General features: G+C 54.6%; 1 protein-coding gene across 18 annotated transcripts in view; it reads left to right on the top strand.

Annotated features, from left to right (window-relative positions):
• Positions 1–15345, top strand: part of WNK2 (WNK lysine deficient protein kinase 2) — a 141928-nt gene that overhangs the window by 62638 nt on the left and 63945 nt on the right. For all 18 annotated transcript variants that reach the window (XR_004443333.1, XR_004443332.1, XR_004443330.1 and 15 more), the window contains exons 8-11: positions 5269–5560; positions 10218–10417; positions 14015–14170; positions 14653–14844. Coding sequence is in view for 10 of the 18 variants with exons in the window: in XM_033236720.1 (XP_033092611.1) it covers positions 5269–5560; positions 10218–10417; positions 14015–14170; positions 14653–14844 (840 nt within the window). In the remaining 8 variants the exon portion in view is untranslated. The remainder of the gene's footprint in view (positions 1–5268; positions 5561–10217; positions 10418–14014; positions 14171–14652; positions 14845–15345) is intronic.

Genomic DNA, 15345 nt, shown 5'->3' with positions numbered 1-15345 from the left:
TGTCCCTTCACACATTCGATGCAAATAGCAAGTGCTGAGTGAGGTGCTGCACAGGCTGTGTACAGCCTGCAAGCTGAGGATGTTGGCTGCAGGCCAAGAACATCTTTCTGGAGGCACCTGGCTGGCCGCTTGGTGGGAGGGCTGAGGTTTTGAGAGGACAGAAGATGGCCTTGAGGGACGATGAGGATGACCTGTGGGAGTCTCACACACAAATGAGGATGAGGAAGGTCCTGGGGCAGCTGTGCTGGCTCTGCCTTGCAGGGAGTTACCTCTGTCCCGGTGCTGAGGTCTGGGCCAGTGGCAAGGATAGGAGGACGTTTGGATGACCTGGTTTTGATGTGGTGACAGCTCAGGAAGGGCAGGAGAATGAGGCGCTCTTGTTCCTTCCACGAATGTGTTTATGCTTGGTCAGTGCTGGGGGGACAGGGTACGAGGGACTGGGGAGCCGTGTCAGGAGGCCAAGTGCTGCAACGACGGCTGAGCGGCAGAGGGGACATCAGAGCCGGCTCAGTGCTGATTCCAGTATGGGTGGTGCAGCCTGGGGAGGGGCCCAGAATTCTATAGGAGCAGTGTTGCTGCCTCCACCGGACCTCATGGCCTCCTTGCCTGTCTTGGGTTCTGTCCTAAGGTGGCAAAGCCTAGAACCTGCCCTGGGCCTTGTCTAGCTGTTCCCGAGACAGGCGAGCAGGAGGAGACTCACAAGACTCCGACTCCTCCCTGCTTTTCATTCACATGGAGACTCGGCCTCCCTGGCCCCGCCCGCCTCCTGCAGGGTCATTGAGGATGCAGCTGTCCCTCCAACCTACAGCACCCGTCACCATGCAAGTCCCCACCCCAGCAGTTGGCTGAACTCTGGGGCTGTGTTCCTGTGCCAGTTCACAGCAGAGGCCCCTTGGCCCCAGCATCTTCACCCCCTTCTGCATCTTTTATATTTTCTTCATGGTGAGACGCGCCTCCTGTGAAATAGAGCATCCAAGAAGAAGGGACACGACCTGTGCTCAGCTAAAGCACAACAATAAACAGCACCCACCCCACTCTGCTAAGAACAGGGAAGGCAGCACTTCAAGAGCCGCCTGACAGCAGCTGGAAGCTACGTGCTCCCACCTTGGGTCTCACTCCCTGGAAACAGCTTGTGTGCCCCGGCAGGTCGACACTGGGTCCCTATGGGGCCTTTCCAGGTTCTAACCTCACACTCCTCCTTCCCACCCGATTTCAGACACCGGAGTCCGTCACTGGCCTCCCTGGGGTCCTGACACCAGCCCTGCCATGGGCCCGAGACTGCAGGGGCCTTGCCATGATGCAGTGAAAACAGCTTGATGTCTGTATATCTGCTGAGGCTAGAGAGACACTAGCACCTGGCTCTGAGGCCGCTCTTGTTCCTAACATCTGAGATTAGGCTGGGTGCAGTCACTCACGCCTGTCATCCCAGCACTTTGGGAGGCCGAGGCAGGAGGATTGCTTGAGCTTAGGAGGCCTTTGCCGTGAGCCATATCCTGCTGCATGACAGCAAGACCCTGTCTCAAACCAACAGAAGTCCCTGAGATGAGCAGGTGTTGGGTCTTAGAGATGTTCTGGAATCCAGATGAGACTTCCTTCTGGAAGGACCCTGAGGGTGGGAGAGCATTCGGATGGGGCAGAGCTCTCTTTCCCCTGAAGTCACCTCTCAGCAAGTTCCACTGGGCGGATGGAAGGGGCCAGATGGAGCTCCCCAGGGAGAGACAGAGGAAAGAGCGGGCTCTGTGGGGCCTGGGCCAGCTTCGATCTGGAAGGGACTCTGGGAGTCGACCCCCAAGGGGATTCCCAGCCAGCCCTCCCCTCCACCTTCGTACTCTCCTGAGAATGTGATGCACCCGTGGGGCACTCACCATGGCTGAATGTTTCCCTGTTTGGGGAAAAAAATAGAAGAAACACTTTAGAGAGGAAGGCTGGGGTGATGATGAAGACAGAGTCGCCGGGGAAAATGGGCTGCGGGCTGCGGCACCAGCAGCAAATAGTAACGGCAGCAGGAGGACGTGGCCTCGGCAGCCTCTGGTTACGTATCTGGGCCAAGGTGGGCAAGGGTGGGGCCGCGCCCTGGATATGACCCCGAGGTTACGTGGAACCTTAGGAATGGCCTCACCCACATGCTCACTAGGAGCAGAGGCCTGGGCCAAGCAGGTCTGGCAGGCTGTGCATACCTGCCCCTGGGTGCCAGTGACAGGGACACCTGCCTCGGCCTCCCTGTGAGACCCCCTAAGGTTGGAGCCCGTTCTCTGGGGCTCCCTAGAAAAGAGTCCGCTCTGGACTCTGAGCCAGAAGAGAACCTGGTGCCTCGTTTCTCCTCCTTCCCAGCTGGGCTACCCTGCTGCTGAGTGGCCTTGGGGCTGGTTTGGGGCCAGTGGCGACCCTGAGTGTGGGCGGGTCCCACTGACTGAGCTGTCAGCCTCTGTCCCACCTCACTGACCCCCCTCCCCTGCCCCACTCATGTCTCTTCTGAGTCAGGGGAGACTGACCGCAGCTGCTTTTGTTAGGGAACGTCATTCTGTGGGAAAAAATTGTCTTTTGAAACAAAGATTTTTGAATAATCACAAACACTGAAAAATTGCAAGGACACTACAAAGAACCATTTATTTTCCACAAACCGTTTGAGACTAAGTGGCTGACCTGATTCCTCTGAAGCCCTGAATACTTTCATGTCTGCTTCCTGAAACTAGGGCACGTTCTTGCATCCAGAAGTACCGTCAATCCTCAAGCCCATCCTCCCATCCTCGGGCCACTCAGGTCCCCAGTTGTCCCAGTGACACCATCACAAGGCCTCTGGGCCCCTTCTGTGCCTGACTTCCATGTCCTGTCCCTAGGGACGGGCTCAGGCATCCCTCTGTGGGTGGGTCACAGTCAGGTCTTGTGTCTCCACAGGAATCTCGTGGGAGGGGCTGAGTTTGCATGTGTTTCCCAGGGGTGCACGGCTTCACCCGCCGGTTAGGCAGATGCTGGCTCTGAGCTTGGTGCAGGGCGCCTGTGGCTTCTCTAAGTGGAGCTCCTCTCACTTTTCGCAACTGTACGTGTCTCATGGAGAACGTTTGGGCACTGGAAATATCTTGTGTGTCGCCAAGCTTCCCACTTACTTCTTTACCTCTCTGTGGCCTCACGGTTTTCTGTTTTACTCAATGGGTCCTGCTCCATGGATGAGCTGTCCCGTTGCTGCCTAGTGAGTCACTCGAAACGCCCTGGCCCCAGCCTTGGAGGTCAGGGATCAGGTGCCTGGGCTCAGGGCCCCAGTGAGGTGGGATCGGGTGTTGGCCAGGGCTGCAGTCTCAGACCCTGCCTCAGAACTCAGTTCTGTGCCAGGAGGGCCTCTGCATAGGGTCATTTGTGACATGGCTTCCCCTAGAGCAGATGATCCACAGGAAAGGGAGGGAAAGAGACTGGGTGAGGGAGCCACAGAGGAGAAACAGAGGGAGGGAGAGATGGAGGTAGAGAGGCCACACTTACCCGCCATCCCCCACCTGATACCAGCAGTGACACCTCATCCCTTCTGCCACCCCCATATGCAAAATGCATGTCAGAGTCTGTGGACTTGTCCTTCAAACCATCATTGTGTTACTGTTCATTTTGTTGCTCAAAATGCCCCAGATTTGCCAGCGGGAGGCCCTCAGCACTGGCTCCCGTGCCGTTTTGCACGTCCCTGTCACTGAGCACGTCCTCACTGTCAAGCTCATCCTGTCCTTGTCCTGCCCAGCCGTGAGCTGCTGCTTCGTGGAGCCTCACTGCGTTCCTGTCCTGGCTGAGCTCCGCGCGCTCCTTGCTGTGGGTGGTGTTGCTCCCAGGCCCTCCTGGTGAACTCAGTTCACAAGTACACGTGTCTGTGCATTTACACCACGAAGGTGTCACGAGTCTGCCTGTGCAGTCTGTCTGTGTTTATTCACGTCTGTTGTGCGCTTCACACCAACAGCTCCAATTCTCACCCAGCGAAAAGGTTCCTGTTGAAAATGTTTGCCTCTCCACTCCTGAGGAGCCTGGCGTCCACTACTCCTATATATTTTCTTGTTTGGTCACTTTTGCGGGGTCGCCAGCCTCCAGTGGTGCTGTCACCACCTCTCCTCCCCCACAGCTGTGACTCCCTCTGCGCCTGGCACTGCCCTGAAGCCAGGATGCCCTCCTGCATGGGCACCGCCGCCCTACTGCAGAGGCCTGGCTGGTCCAGCCTGACCTAGCGCGTTTAGGACTGAGGTGCTCAGGAAGGGAGGGGAAGCGCAGGTGGATTTGGAATCTTTGTTCTCCCGTGTTTTCATGTGTTTGGGATCACTACAACTGCAGCCTGGCAAGAGCAGGCGCTTCCAAAGGGATCTCTTTCATCAGAAGAAAGAAGGTAGTTACTCCACGAATATTCTCTGTGAGCTCATGATGTTTCCTGGAGACCTTGGGGCTCTTTTACAAATGCCCTCAAGGTTCTGCTTGGTAAATCAGTTTTAAAATTTGCCAGGTGGCCGGGCGTGGTGGCTCAAGCCTATAATCCCAGCACTTTGGGAGGCCGAGACGGGCGGATCACGAGGTCAGGAGATCGAGACCATCCTGGCTAACACGGTGAAACCCCGTCTCTACTAAAAAATACAAAAAACTAGCCGGGCGAGGTGGCGGGCGCCTGTAGTCCCAGCTACTCGGGAGGCTGAGGCAGGAGAATGGCGTAAACCCGGGAGGCGGAGCTTGCAGTGAGCTGAGATCCGGCCACTGCACTCCAGCCTGGGTGACAGAGAGAGACTCCGTCTCAAAAAAAAAAAAAAAATTTGCCAGGCATCAGTGCGTACCTTACTGGTCCCTAATTACAAAACGCACATCCTTCCTCCATCCACAACTCGCGTGTGGCCCCGTTCCCCATCTTTGGGCAGCCCCAGACTCAGAGACGTTTCAGGAAAATGCTAGCCCCAAAGCTCCTCGTCACCACTTCTGAGCGTAGAGACAAGCAGGAGCCCCTTCCCGTCTGCCACTAGTCCCGGGGTGGCTAGGAGCTCAGGGAGCCCTGGGGTCCGGTCGAGGGGCTGCTCTGCTTCGCTTTTGGTGCGGACTCTGCGGGAGGCAAGTCAGGCCTGCATGGTGGTGGTCTTTGCCTTGCCTGGCAAACCCCTGCCGTGCCACCTCTGAGCTGGCCCCGCGGATTTTACACTCAGTGGCAGTGGGGTGGCGAGTGTGTCCTATGTGGATGAGCCAGTGATGGGAAAGCACTTTAGGTAAGGGGTATGGGCCGGCGTGGGCTGATCCCCTGCGATGCTGACAACATGACTGCCTTTACAGATTGAGTCTGGATTCTTCCACGAGAGTGACGTCAAGATCGTGGCCAAGTCCATCCGTGACCGTGTGGCGTTGATCCAGTGGCGGCGGGAGAGGATCTGGCCTGCGCTGCAGCCCAAGGAGCAGCAGGATGTGGGCAGCCCGGACAAGAGCAGGGGTCCGCCGGTGCCCCTGCAGGTCCAGGTGACCTACCATGCACAGACTGGACAGCCCGGGCCACCAGAGCCCGAGGAGCCGGAGGCCGACCAGCACCTCCTGCCGCCTACGTTGCCGACCAGCGCCACCTCCCTGGCCTGTGAGTGCTTACGGGTGGGGTGGCCATGGGTACCCCTCCCACCTAGCCTGCAAAAACCAGCTATTGGGCAAAGAAAAATGAAGTCCTCTCCCTTTATTGGAATGCTTTGTGAGGAAGGGGGTCAGCATAGCGTCCCCTCGGAGGAGACACGGTCCAGCTCTGAGCTGTCCTCACATAGCGCGGGTGATTGCTTTAGCTGTAGGTGGTTCCCGGGAGTCCTGGCTGGGTGCCTGTGCCCCATGACAGGCTTGCCTTCTGCCAGCACCCTTGGTGCCAGGGCATGTCGTGAACTTCATAAGAGAGCAACTTTCAGGGTGGTGGGGCCAGCAGACCCAAGCACTGGGATGTCCAGGGCCTGATTCTGTGACCAGCCTGGGGCCTGCCCCCCAGCCCACCATGCAGGGTGTGGACTCTAGGTATGGGTAAGCCTCGTTTCAGGAAAGGGACTGGGGCTTTCTCAACATTTCCCAGTGATCTGTAACCAGAAGGAGATTAAGGCTCACTGAAATCCATGTTCTCAGGACAGATGGGGACAAATGGGCCCTGAGCCAGCGGGGTCTGGTACAGCCAGTTCAGTCCCACTCTCTGCTACGGATCTGTGGACTGGGGGCAGGTTGCTTAACCCGTGTGAGAATGACAGTTCTGGCCCCTTGGGGGGAATGTGAAGGCTAGGTGAGGTGGTGGCTGCGGCTGCTTGGTGGGACATCTGTCCTGGGAACAGAGTGTGCTGCTTGCTGGCTTGGCTTGTGGTTGCCACGGGGATCTGCCATCCCCAGTAGTATCTCCCTTCTAAGGCAAAACCTTTAGGACCTTTTGTATATTTTCAGCAGGGTGTTACTGATGAATTGGCAGGAATCACTTTGGATCAGCCTTCATCTAAGGCCATTTAGGGAGAACCTAGCGTCTTCTGCACATACAGCAGGAAAGTTCCTGCCTGTGCCCTCCACATCCCAAGAATTCAGCAGGGAGCTGAGGACCGAGGAACATGGCTTTGTTCATTCTGTGAATACACATGGGACAGAATGACAGAGCCAAGGGACCTGCCCGGGCCAATGTTTCAGATCATTCATGTGCAAAGACTGAAAGAGTCTGTTTAATTTATTTAATACGCACGTCCTTCATTTATCATTGAAATGGTTAGTTCTTGAAAGTAGGCTATTTAAACTCAAACAAGCAGTCATCATGTCGAGACCGTTTGCCTACTATTTATGTCACTCAAACCTGCGCAGGTTTGCTTTGGAGAATAAAATTGGTACATTATTGCTCCATTTTCTGATACATCTAAAAAATTAAAGAGCACAGACTTTTTGTAAGAAAAAATTCTTCATGTCCGACACAGCACGACACACTTTTAAATCATAATTGTGGGTTAAACAATTTCTGGGATGGGAGTTTAAAAATCTCCTTTTTTCGAACTTTGAAGAGACATAGTTTGAGGATATTTCTATATGTTTAGCTTGTGGTCAGATAGTCTAATTCAGGTTTGATCCACTGTGGGAAAATCGGATGGAGACATTGACTGACTGATGATTGCAGTTCAGGTGTGGGTGTTCTCTCTGCAGACAGGCCCACTTCCAGACTGAGAAGGATTCTGTGTGTTTTGTGCAGAGGCCATGGCCGTGCCTCTCAAAAACACTTTTTTTTTTTTTGAGACGGAGTCTTGCTCTCTTGCCCAGGCTGGAGTGCAGTGGCACGATCTCAGCTCACTGCAAGCTTTGCCTCCCGGGTTCACACCATTCTCCTGCCTCAGCCTTCCAAGTAGCTGGGACTACAGGCTCCCGCCACTATGCCCAGCTAATTTTTTTGTATTTTTAGTAGAGACGGGGTTTCACTGTGTTAGCCAGGATGGTCTCGATCTCCTGACCTTGTGATCCGCCCGCCTCAGCCTCCCAAAGTGTTGGGATTACAGGTGTGAGCCACCATGCCCAGCTAATTTTGTATTTTTAATACAAAATTTTGTATTTTAATACAAAAATAATAATACAAAACAATAAAAAAAGTAGCCTACCACACACATAGAACACACACAGGCACACATAGAACACACACAAATACATAGGCATACCTACATATGCACATACATGTGGACACTCACACATGAACACCTGCACACAGACGTGTGCCCCATGTGTGTGTACACATGCACACCCACCCTGCATGCACATGGACACATGTATGTATACATGTGAATACCCCCACAAATGTGAACACATTCACATGCACACATACATGCACACATGTCTGCACTCATACGTGAATATGCACTTGCACACTCACATCCACATGTGTGCACACATGTACACCTTATCCCCTTCTGTTTCATAATGGATAGCACCCCACATAGCCTTCTGCACCTTGCTCTCAGATGTGCCAGGTAAGAGCAGGAACCCCATAATCCAAGAAGGACCGGGTCTGTGTAACAAGATTGGCACATAGACACACGTTAGTGCATTGGAAGATGCAACAGTATGTCAGTTATTAGTTTTCCCTTGTGTTTTCTTAAACTGCCCATCAAGTGTCCTGACCAAGCGGGGCTTCCTTGGTGACTCCATTTAAGCAGCTGATGACTGTAGTAGCACATTTGCCAGTAGTTTCAAAAATGTCTTCTAAAATGTTTAATTGTGTAAGTAACCTGGAGTGCAGTGGCGCAATCTCAGCTCACTGCAACCTCTGCCTCCCAGGTTCAAGTGATTCTCCTGCATCAGCCTCCCTAGTAGCTGGGATTACAGGCATGTGCCACCATGCCTGGCTAATTTTTATATTTTTAGTAGAGACTGGGTTTTGCCCTGTTGGCCAGGTTGGTCTTGAACTCCTGACCTCAAGTGATCTGGCCACCTCAGCCTCCCAAAGTGCTGGGATTACAGGCATGAGCCACTGTGCCCGACCCATATTCACTTTATTTTTTATTTTTTTAATTAAAAAAATTTTTTTTGAGACGCAGTCTCGCTCTGTCGCCCAGGCTGGAGTGCAGTGGCGGGATCTTGGCTCACTGCAACTGCCATCTCCTGGGTTCAAGCGATTCTCCTGCCTCAGCCTCCTGAGTAGCTGGGACTACAGGTACGTGCCACCATGCCCAGCTAATTTTTTTTGTATTTTTAGTAGAGGCAGGGTTTCACTATGTTAGCCAGGCTGGTCTCAAACCCCTGACCTCGTGATCCTCCTGCCTCGGTCTCCCAAAGTGCTGGGATTACAGGCGTGAGCCACTGTGCTCAGCACATATTCACTTTAAATATGTAAAATGTGGGCTGGGCGTGGTGGCTCCTTTTGGGAGTCAAAGGTGGGTGGGTCACCTGATTCCAGGGGTTTGAGACCAGTCTGGCCTACATGGCGAAACCCCATCTCTTCAAAAGATAGAAAAATTAGCCAGGTGTGGTGGTGTATGCCTGTAGTTCTAACTACTTGGGAGGCTGAAGCAGGAGAATTGCTTGAGCCTGGGAGGTCAAGGCTGTGATCACACCACTGCACTCTAGTCCAGATGACAGTGAGACCTTGTCTCAAAAAATAAAATAAAATAAAATAAAATAAAAATAAATAAATTAATTAATTAAAAAAAAAATGCTACACATATGGTTAGAATCGCTCTGCTTGAAACTTGTTGGGTCCATACATGTTCTCCCCTTCCTCCCCATCCTCCTTTCCCCTCCCCTCTCTAAGTGGAAATGACCACTTTAGTGACCACTCAGCTCATTAACAATCAGAGCTGCCTGTCTGATTGGTTTTGCATAATTAAACCTCAGCATTTCTTATGTCTTCCTAGGTTACAATAAGTTGTATCCATTCCTGGGAAAAGTAATTTTAATCCCAAGCCAATGGGATTTCCCCTTTGTTTAAATTATAAATGGACACAATAGTCTGAAATGCAGCTCCTCGCGAAAATAGCGTGGTGTTTGTAAGTGGTAAATTCTAAAGTTTCTGTAGCTTTTGGCTTCTGGAAGCAGTAAACCCAAAGTACCGTTTCAGACAGGTTTTCGTTTTCCCCTCGGCTGGCATGACCCCACAGGTGAGGATGTTTCCAGGCACACTGGGGTCCTGTCTGCGCCGCTGCTCGCGGGCGGGTCTGTTTGGGTTTGATGGGGGCCAGGCCAGCCTGAGCCGTGTGAGGCCTCTGGGGGAGCTCAGGCCGTGGGCGCTTGGTGCCACCCCTGCCACTGCATCCACTGCACCGGGGAATGGTGGGTGCATTTCCCTCTCAAGGCCTCTCTGTGGGTGTTCGGACACCTTGGCCCCATTTTCCAGCCAAGTTAGTTCTGGTCCCATGACCTCAATCCCACACAGTGAAGACATCAGCTTTTTCTTACCTCGGACATTCCTTTGGCCTCCCAAGTCCCTTGTTCCCCTAAGAGCTGGAATGTGTGCTTGCTGCCCAGGCCATGGCGGGCTGGTTGTGGGTACCTGCCTCGTGGGAGGGTTGGCACGATATACCTGCCCTGACATCATGCTGGCCAGACGTGGGCAGTGTTGGAGTGAGGCACAGTGACAGCGTCCCAAGTATAGTTCTGTAGCAGCCAATTGTATAAATAGTATGCACGGGTTATTTATGTGATCTGGAGAAACAATCAAACTTTTATTTTGCAGAAGAAACTATGCAGATGAGCCAGTGTTTATTCATGTGATATTTGGAGATGTCCACTCTAAGTCCTGCTTTTGTCCTCCCCAGCGGACAGCACCTTCGACAGTGGCCAGGGCTCTACCGTGTACTCGGACTCGCAGAGCAGCCAGCAGAGCGTGGTGCTTGGCTCCCTTGCCGACGCAGCGCCGCCCCCGGCCCAGTGTGTGTGCAGCCCCCCTGTGAGTGAGGGGCCCGTCCTGCCGCAGAGCCTGCCCTCACTGGGGGCCTACCAGCAGCCCACAGCTGCAGTGAGTCAGAGCGCCACTCCCACCCCCTTCCCCATCCCCACTATCTGTTCTGAGGGCCCTGAGGGCTCTAAATTCTATGATGGGCTGTCCAGGCTGCACTGCACTGTGGTCAGCGTTAGAAGTGGCCTGTGGTCAGTGTCCAGTCACCCTTCCCCTGGGGAGACATTCAAAAGCCAGGCCCAGAGGAAAGCCCCGTCCTTGCTGCCACCTGCGGAAGTGCTGGCCGAGTAGCCCTGATGTTCCTGTAAAGACCTACTAGAGGCCGGGCGCGGTGGCTCAAGCCTGTAATCCCAGCACTTTGGGAGGCCGAGACGGGCGGATCATGAGGTCAGGAGATCGAGACCATCCTGGCTAACACGGTGAAACCCCATCTCTACTAAAAAATACAAAAAACTAGCCGGGCGTGGTGGCGGGCGCCTGTAGTCCCAGCTACTCAGGAGGCTGAGGCGGGAGAATGGCGTGAACCCGGGAGGCGGAGCTTGCAGTGAGCTGAGATCCGGCCACTGCACTCCAGCCTGGGCGACAGAGCAAGACTCCGTCTCAAAAAAAAAAAAAAAAAAAAAAAAAAAGACCTACTAGATAGGAAAGACACCCTATTGGAAAACAGATCCCAGGACACCCAGAGTTTGGGAGGCTGTGATAGAGCTGAGTGGTTCCCCCTGGGGGGCGGGCACAGTGATAATGGTGACACCCCACAGCCACAGTCACGATACCCATTGACTTTGCCCTGGGTCTGCGACATTATCCCAGACTGTTCCACAGATCACGGAAAAGCATCATTTGTAAGAAGGAAACCTGAGATTCCATCTCACTGCCCAGCCTCCTGAGGGGCTCCTGGCACTTCTCTCCCACATACTGTGTAGCGGTTAAAGTCAGAGCTATGAAAATAGGGCGGGGCTGAGGGGAACACCTGCAGGGAGCACATGTGGCGAAGGAGTGATGGAGCCTCGGGCTGTGACGACGCATGTGGGATGATTCCCATGGGAAAGACTAAGATGAGTGGGGTCACATTCGGCATGTATTTTTTTATTTTGATTTTTTCAAAACACTTTAGAAAGCAAAACATGGTGAAACCCCGTCTCTACTTAAAAAAAAAAAAAAAAGGCAAAACAGTTGCTCTTTGCAGTCCCAAGTGCCCAGCCACGGAGGGGTTGCCCATGAGCCCCAGGCAGTAGATTGGTACCCTCAGAGGGTAGTTTGTTTGTTTATTTATCTGAGACGGAGTCTTGCTTTGTTGCCCAGGCTGGACTGCAGTGGCACAATCTCTGCTCAGTGTAACCTCCACCTCCCGGGTTCAAGCAATTCCTCTGCCTCAGCCTCCCGAGTAGCTGGGATTACAGGCACCCGCCACCACGCCCAGCTAATATTTGTATTTTTAGTAAAGACGAAGTTTCACCGTGTTGGCCAGGCTGGTCTTGAACTGCTGACCTCAGGTGATCCTCCCTTGTCGGCCTCCCAAAGTGCTGGGATTATGGGTGTGAGCCACTGTGTCCGGCCTCTGGGGGTGGTTTATGGGGTGGGCTGTTTCACCTCCCGTGTGAGCCGAGAAGCCCAAGCAGGGGCATCACAGGTGCAGCCACTGTGTACTCTGGGCCAAGCTCCTTCTTCCCTAGCGAGCAGCTCCTGCCTGGTGCTTTGGCTATGCTGGTTGTCACTCGCACACTCAGCACTGTGGCCCGTCTTCTTGATGCCATCTGAGCGTGGGCACATGGGCTGTTCTGGCCGCCTCTGTCCTGCTGGCTGCCCTGCTGCACCCTTGCATGTGGGATTGCCCTTCCCAGGTCTGCTCAGTCAGAAGGGTGTAGAAAGGCCCTTTGGAAAAGCAGTTGAAGCTGTTTGCCGAGTCTGCCTTTGCTGACTGCAGCCCCAGCACTCATTTGCAATTTGCATTTGCAGTTTTCTTCATTTCACAAAATGAAGTGAAATACAATATTAAACAGCAGAAAGACCTCATTTAAGGAAAGGTGAGGCTGGATGTGGTGGCTTATGCTTGTAATCCCAGCATTTTGGGAGCCTGAGGCAGGAAGATCACTTGAGCCCGGGAGTTCCAGGCCAGCCTGGGCAAAAAACCAAGACCCTGTCTCTACAACAAATTAAAAAAAAAAAAAGAAAAGGCTACTTGCTGCTCCAGAGTGGTGGTTCTTGGCTTTGAGGATTGGCTGAACTGGGGCTGGACTGGAATGTTCTGCCTGGCTCTCATTCCTCCTCAGCCTAGGTTAGGGCTTCCCATGCCATGTGATGGATGCCACAGGAGGCACTCCTGGCCTGGGCTCCCACTGGTTCAAGTCCCTCTCCTGTGGCCTGGGTGATGCTGCTGGTCTCAGCAACAGCCTGGAAGCCAGGATACCTGAGCAGGGCCATCGCAGGTACAGTCACCTTGGACCAGGGGCCCGAGTCTCAATCTTCCTACCTAGTGACACAGAGACAACTTATTCAAAAAGGATGAGGCCTGGAAGGAGTCCCCAGGTGCACTGAGGGCTCTGCCTACCAGGTACCCTGTGCCTTTCCTGGGATGGTTGCCATGGTGATGTGCCTGCAGCGCCCAGTGAAGCAGGAGAAACAGCCAAGGAGAAGCAGCCGCCATGGGGCTGCCAGGCCGCTCTGGAGGCTGTTGGGAGCATGCGGCCACTTGCTCCTAGACTGCCAGGCCCTGCCCGAGCTCCTGGGCTGCGCACAGTGCTCAGAGCTGGTAGACAGATGGTCCGACCCCGTCAGGCCCATCCTCCACTCCCTGGCTTCAGGTGAATCCAGAAGCCCAGCTCTATCCCAGATACACTTGCTCCAACCACTCACACCACGCTGCCTTTCATAAAGGACCCACCGCAAAAGACAAGTGAGGAGAGCAGTTTCGGGCATGTTGTCACTCACGTGATCCAGAGAACCCCACGGGAGAGAACGTCTGTGGCAGGGTGGAGCAGCCACCATCCTCTAGCCCCGCCTGCTCCTCACATTCTCATTGTTTTGAAGTAAATCCCAGACAGCAAGACACTTCCCCTGTAAGTGATTCAGCCTCCGCCTCTGCACAATAAGGACTCTTAAGAGAACAAAGCCCAATCCCATGATTATACCAACAAATTAACAAATTCGCAGCAATTCCTCCATGGCAGCAAACACCCATTCTGAGAGCTTAGATTTCCCATTCTTTTGTGGTCTGTGTTCGCTCCGCTGCTGGACTGCCCACACGCTGTTCCAGGGCCCATTTCTCTTCATATCGTCTGTGAGTTGTGTATATGTTTTCATCTGACGTAGTCACAGTCATAGGGACCGTGCGCTCCCCCAGTTTAATGTCCTTGGGAGCCTTTCTCCAGGGTTCTGCAAAGCCTCTGTGCTGGCCTTTGTTGCAGTTGTGTAATGCTCTGTGGGGCTGGCGTGCCCGGGCGCCCCTGGGCTGGGGCCTGTGCTGTTCCTGGCCCTTCACTGCTGTGAATGATGCCCAGGGCTCCCTCACTGCTTCTGCTGTCGTGTTTCTGGGAAGAGGGACCCTGGTGGGGACCAGGCACAGGGATGACACGAGGCTACCCTGCCCCTGCCCAGGAGGGGACCTGGTGGCTGAGAGCTGCTGCTGAGTGTGGCCCTGGTGCTCTCTGCTCTCTGCAGCCTGGCCTGCCGGTGGGCTCCGTCCCAGCCCCCGCCTGCCCTCCGCCCCTCCAGCAGCACTTCCCGGATCCAGCCATGAGCTTCGCCCCTGTGCTGCCGCCGCCCAGCACCCCGCTGCCCACGGGTCCAGGCCAGCCAGCGCCCCCCGGCCAGCAGGTGAGTGTGGCACCTCCTGTGGCCACTGTCGCTCTAGGCAGGCAGTCAGCTCTGCTGGCCCCTGGGCCCAGGTCTGTGAGCACTTCCCTCAGACCCTTCGCTCACATCCTCTGTGGTTCCCCCAGGTATTCGGTGTGGCCGAGGGATGGGGGAAACTCTCGTATGTGCATGTGTATATGTGTGTGTGTACGTGTGTGTGTGCGTTTGCGTGCGTGTATAGTGTTTGCAGCACCCTGCACATGGAAGGCTCTGTTCACTCAGAACATCTCTGCAAGATCTGCTGTGCCGTGGCTCCAGGCTGACTGGAGTTATCTGAATGTGTGTATGTGTGATTGTGCAAGTGTGTGTGCAGGTATGTGTGAATGTGAGCGTGTCCGTGTACATGTGAGGTTGAAGGTCGATATCCTGTCATGTGTAACCAGTGGGGTGCGCTTGTCTGGGCAGATTGGTGGTCTAAGAGGAGCTACCTTCTCTTCTTCCAGCCTCCTCCGCTGGCCCAGCCGACACCTCTGCCGCAGGTCCTGGCCCCACAGCCTGTGGGCCCCCTCCAGCCAGTGCCCCCCCACCTGCCACCGTACCTGGCTCCAGCCTCCCAGGTGGGGGCCCCTGCTCAGCTGAAGCCCCTCCAGATGCCACAGGCGCCCCTGCAGCCGCTTGCTCAAGTCCCTCCGCAGGTACTTATAGGTTAATGGCTGCCATCAGTGGTGGTGCACGCTTTGCCAGGCTCTGGCTGGTGCACCAGGACACCCACAGAGGGGGTTGTCTGTGCATGTGACCTGTGACCTGGGGTCGGGCTGGCCAGGGAGTTGGGGCTGGGCTGGGCAGCGTGGGCTTTGTGCACAGTCATGCACCAGGAACGCTCCAGGGACCCACACAACCAGCCACGTATCCCTTGGTGGGTGGCTTGGCTGCTGTCTCCTGCCCTCCAGCCTCACCTTCTCTCCCAACCTGGCAGGCTGCTTTTGGTCCTTCCAGGCCATGACACCTCTGGGCTGTGAGTGTCAGATGGGACCCTTCAGGGAGGGCAGGCAGCCCAGCACCCCATCACCCGGCACCCTCCCAGCAACATGCCCATCTGCCCTCAGCGTACCCATGTGCCCAGGCTCATCCAGGATAGGAAAAGGCTTGTTAGCCCAAGGTTGTGGATAGCAGTCTTGAGGTGGTTGCTGGGCTGG

This window comes from Trachypithecus francoisi, unplaced genomic scaffold (genome assembly GCF_009764315.1).
Source record: "Trachypithecus francoisi isolate TF-2019V2 unplaced genomic scaffold, Tfra_2.0 Lachesis_group16, whole genome shotgun sequence".
Taxonomy (NCBI): domain Eukaryota; kingdom Metazoa; phylum Chordata; class Mammalia; order Primates; family Cercopithecidae; genus Trachypithecus; species Trachypithecus francoisi.
This window is presented reverse-complemented; position numbering and strand designations above follow the sequence as displayed.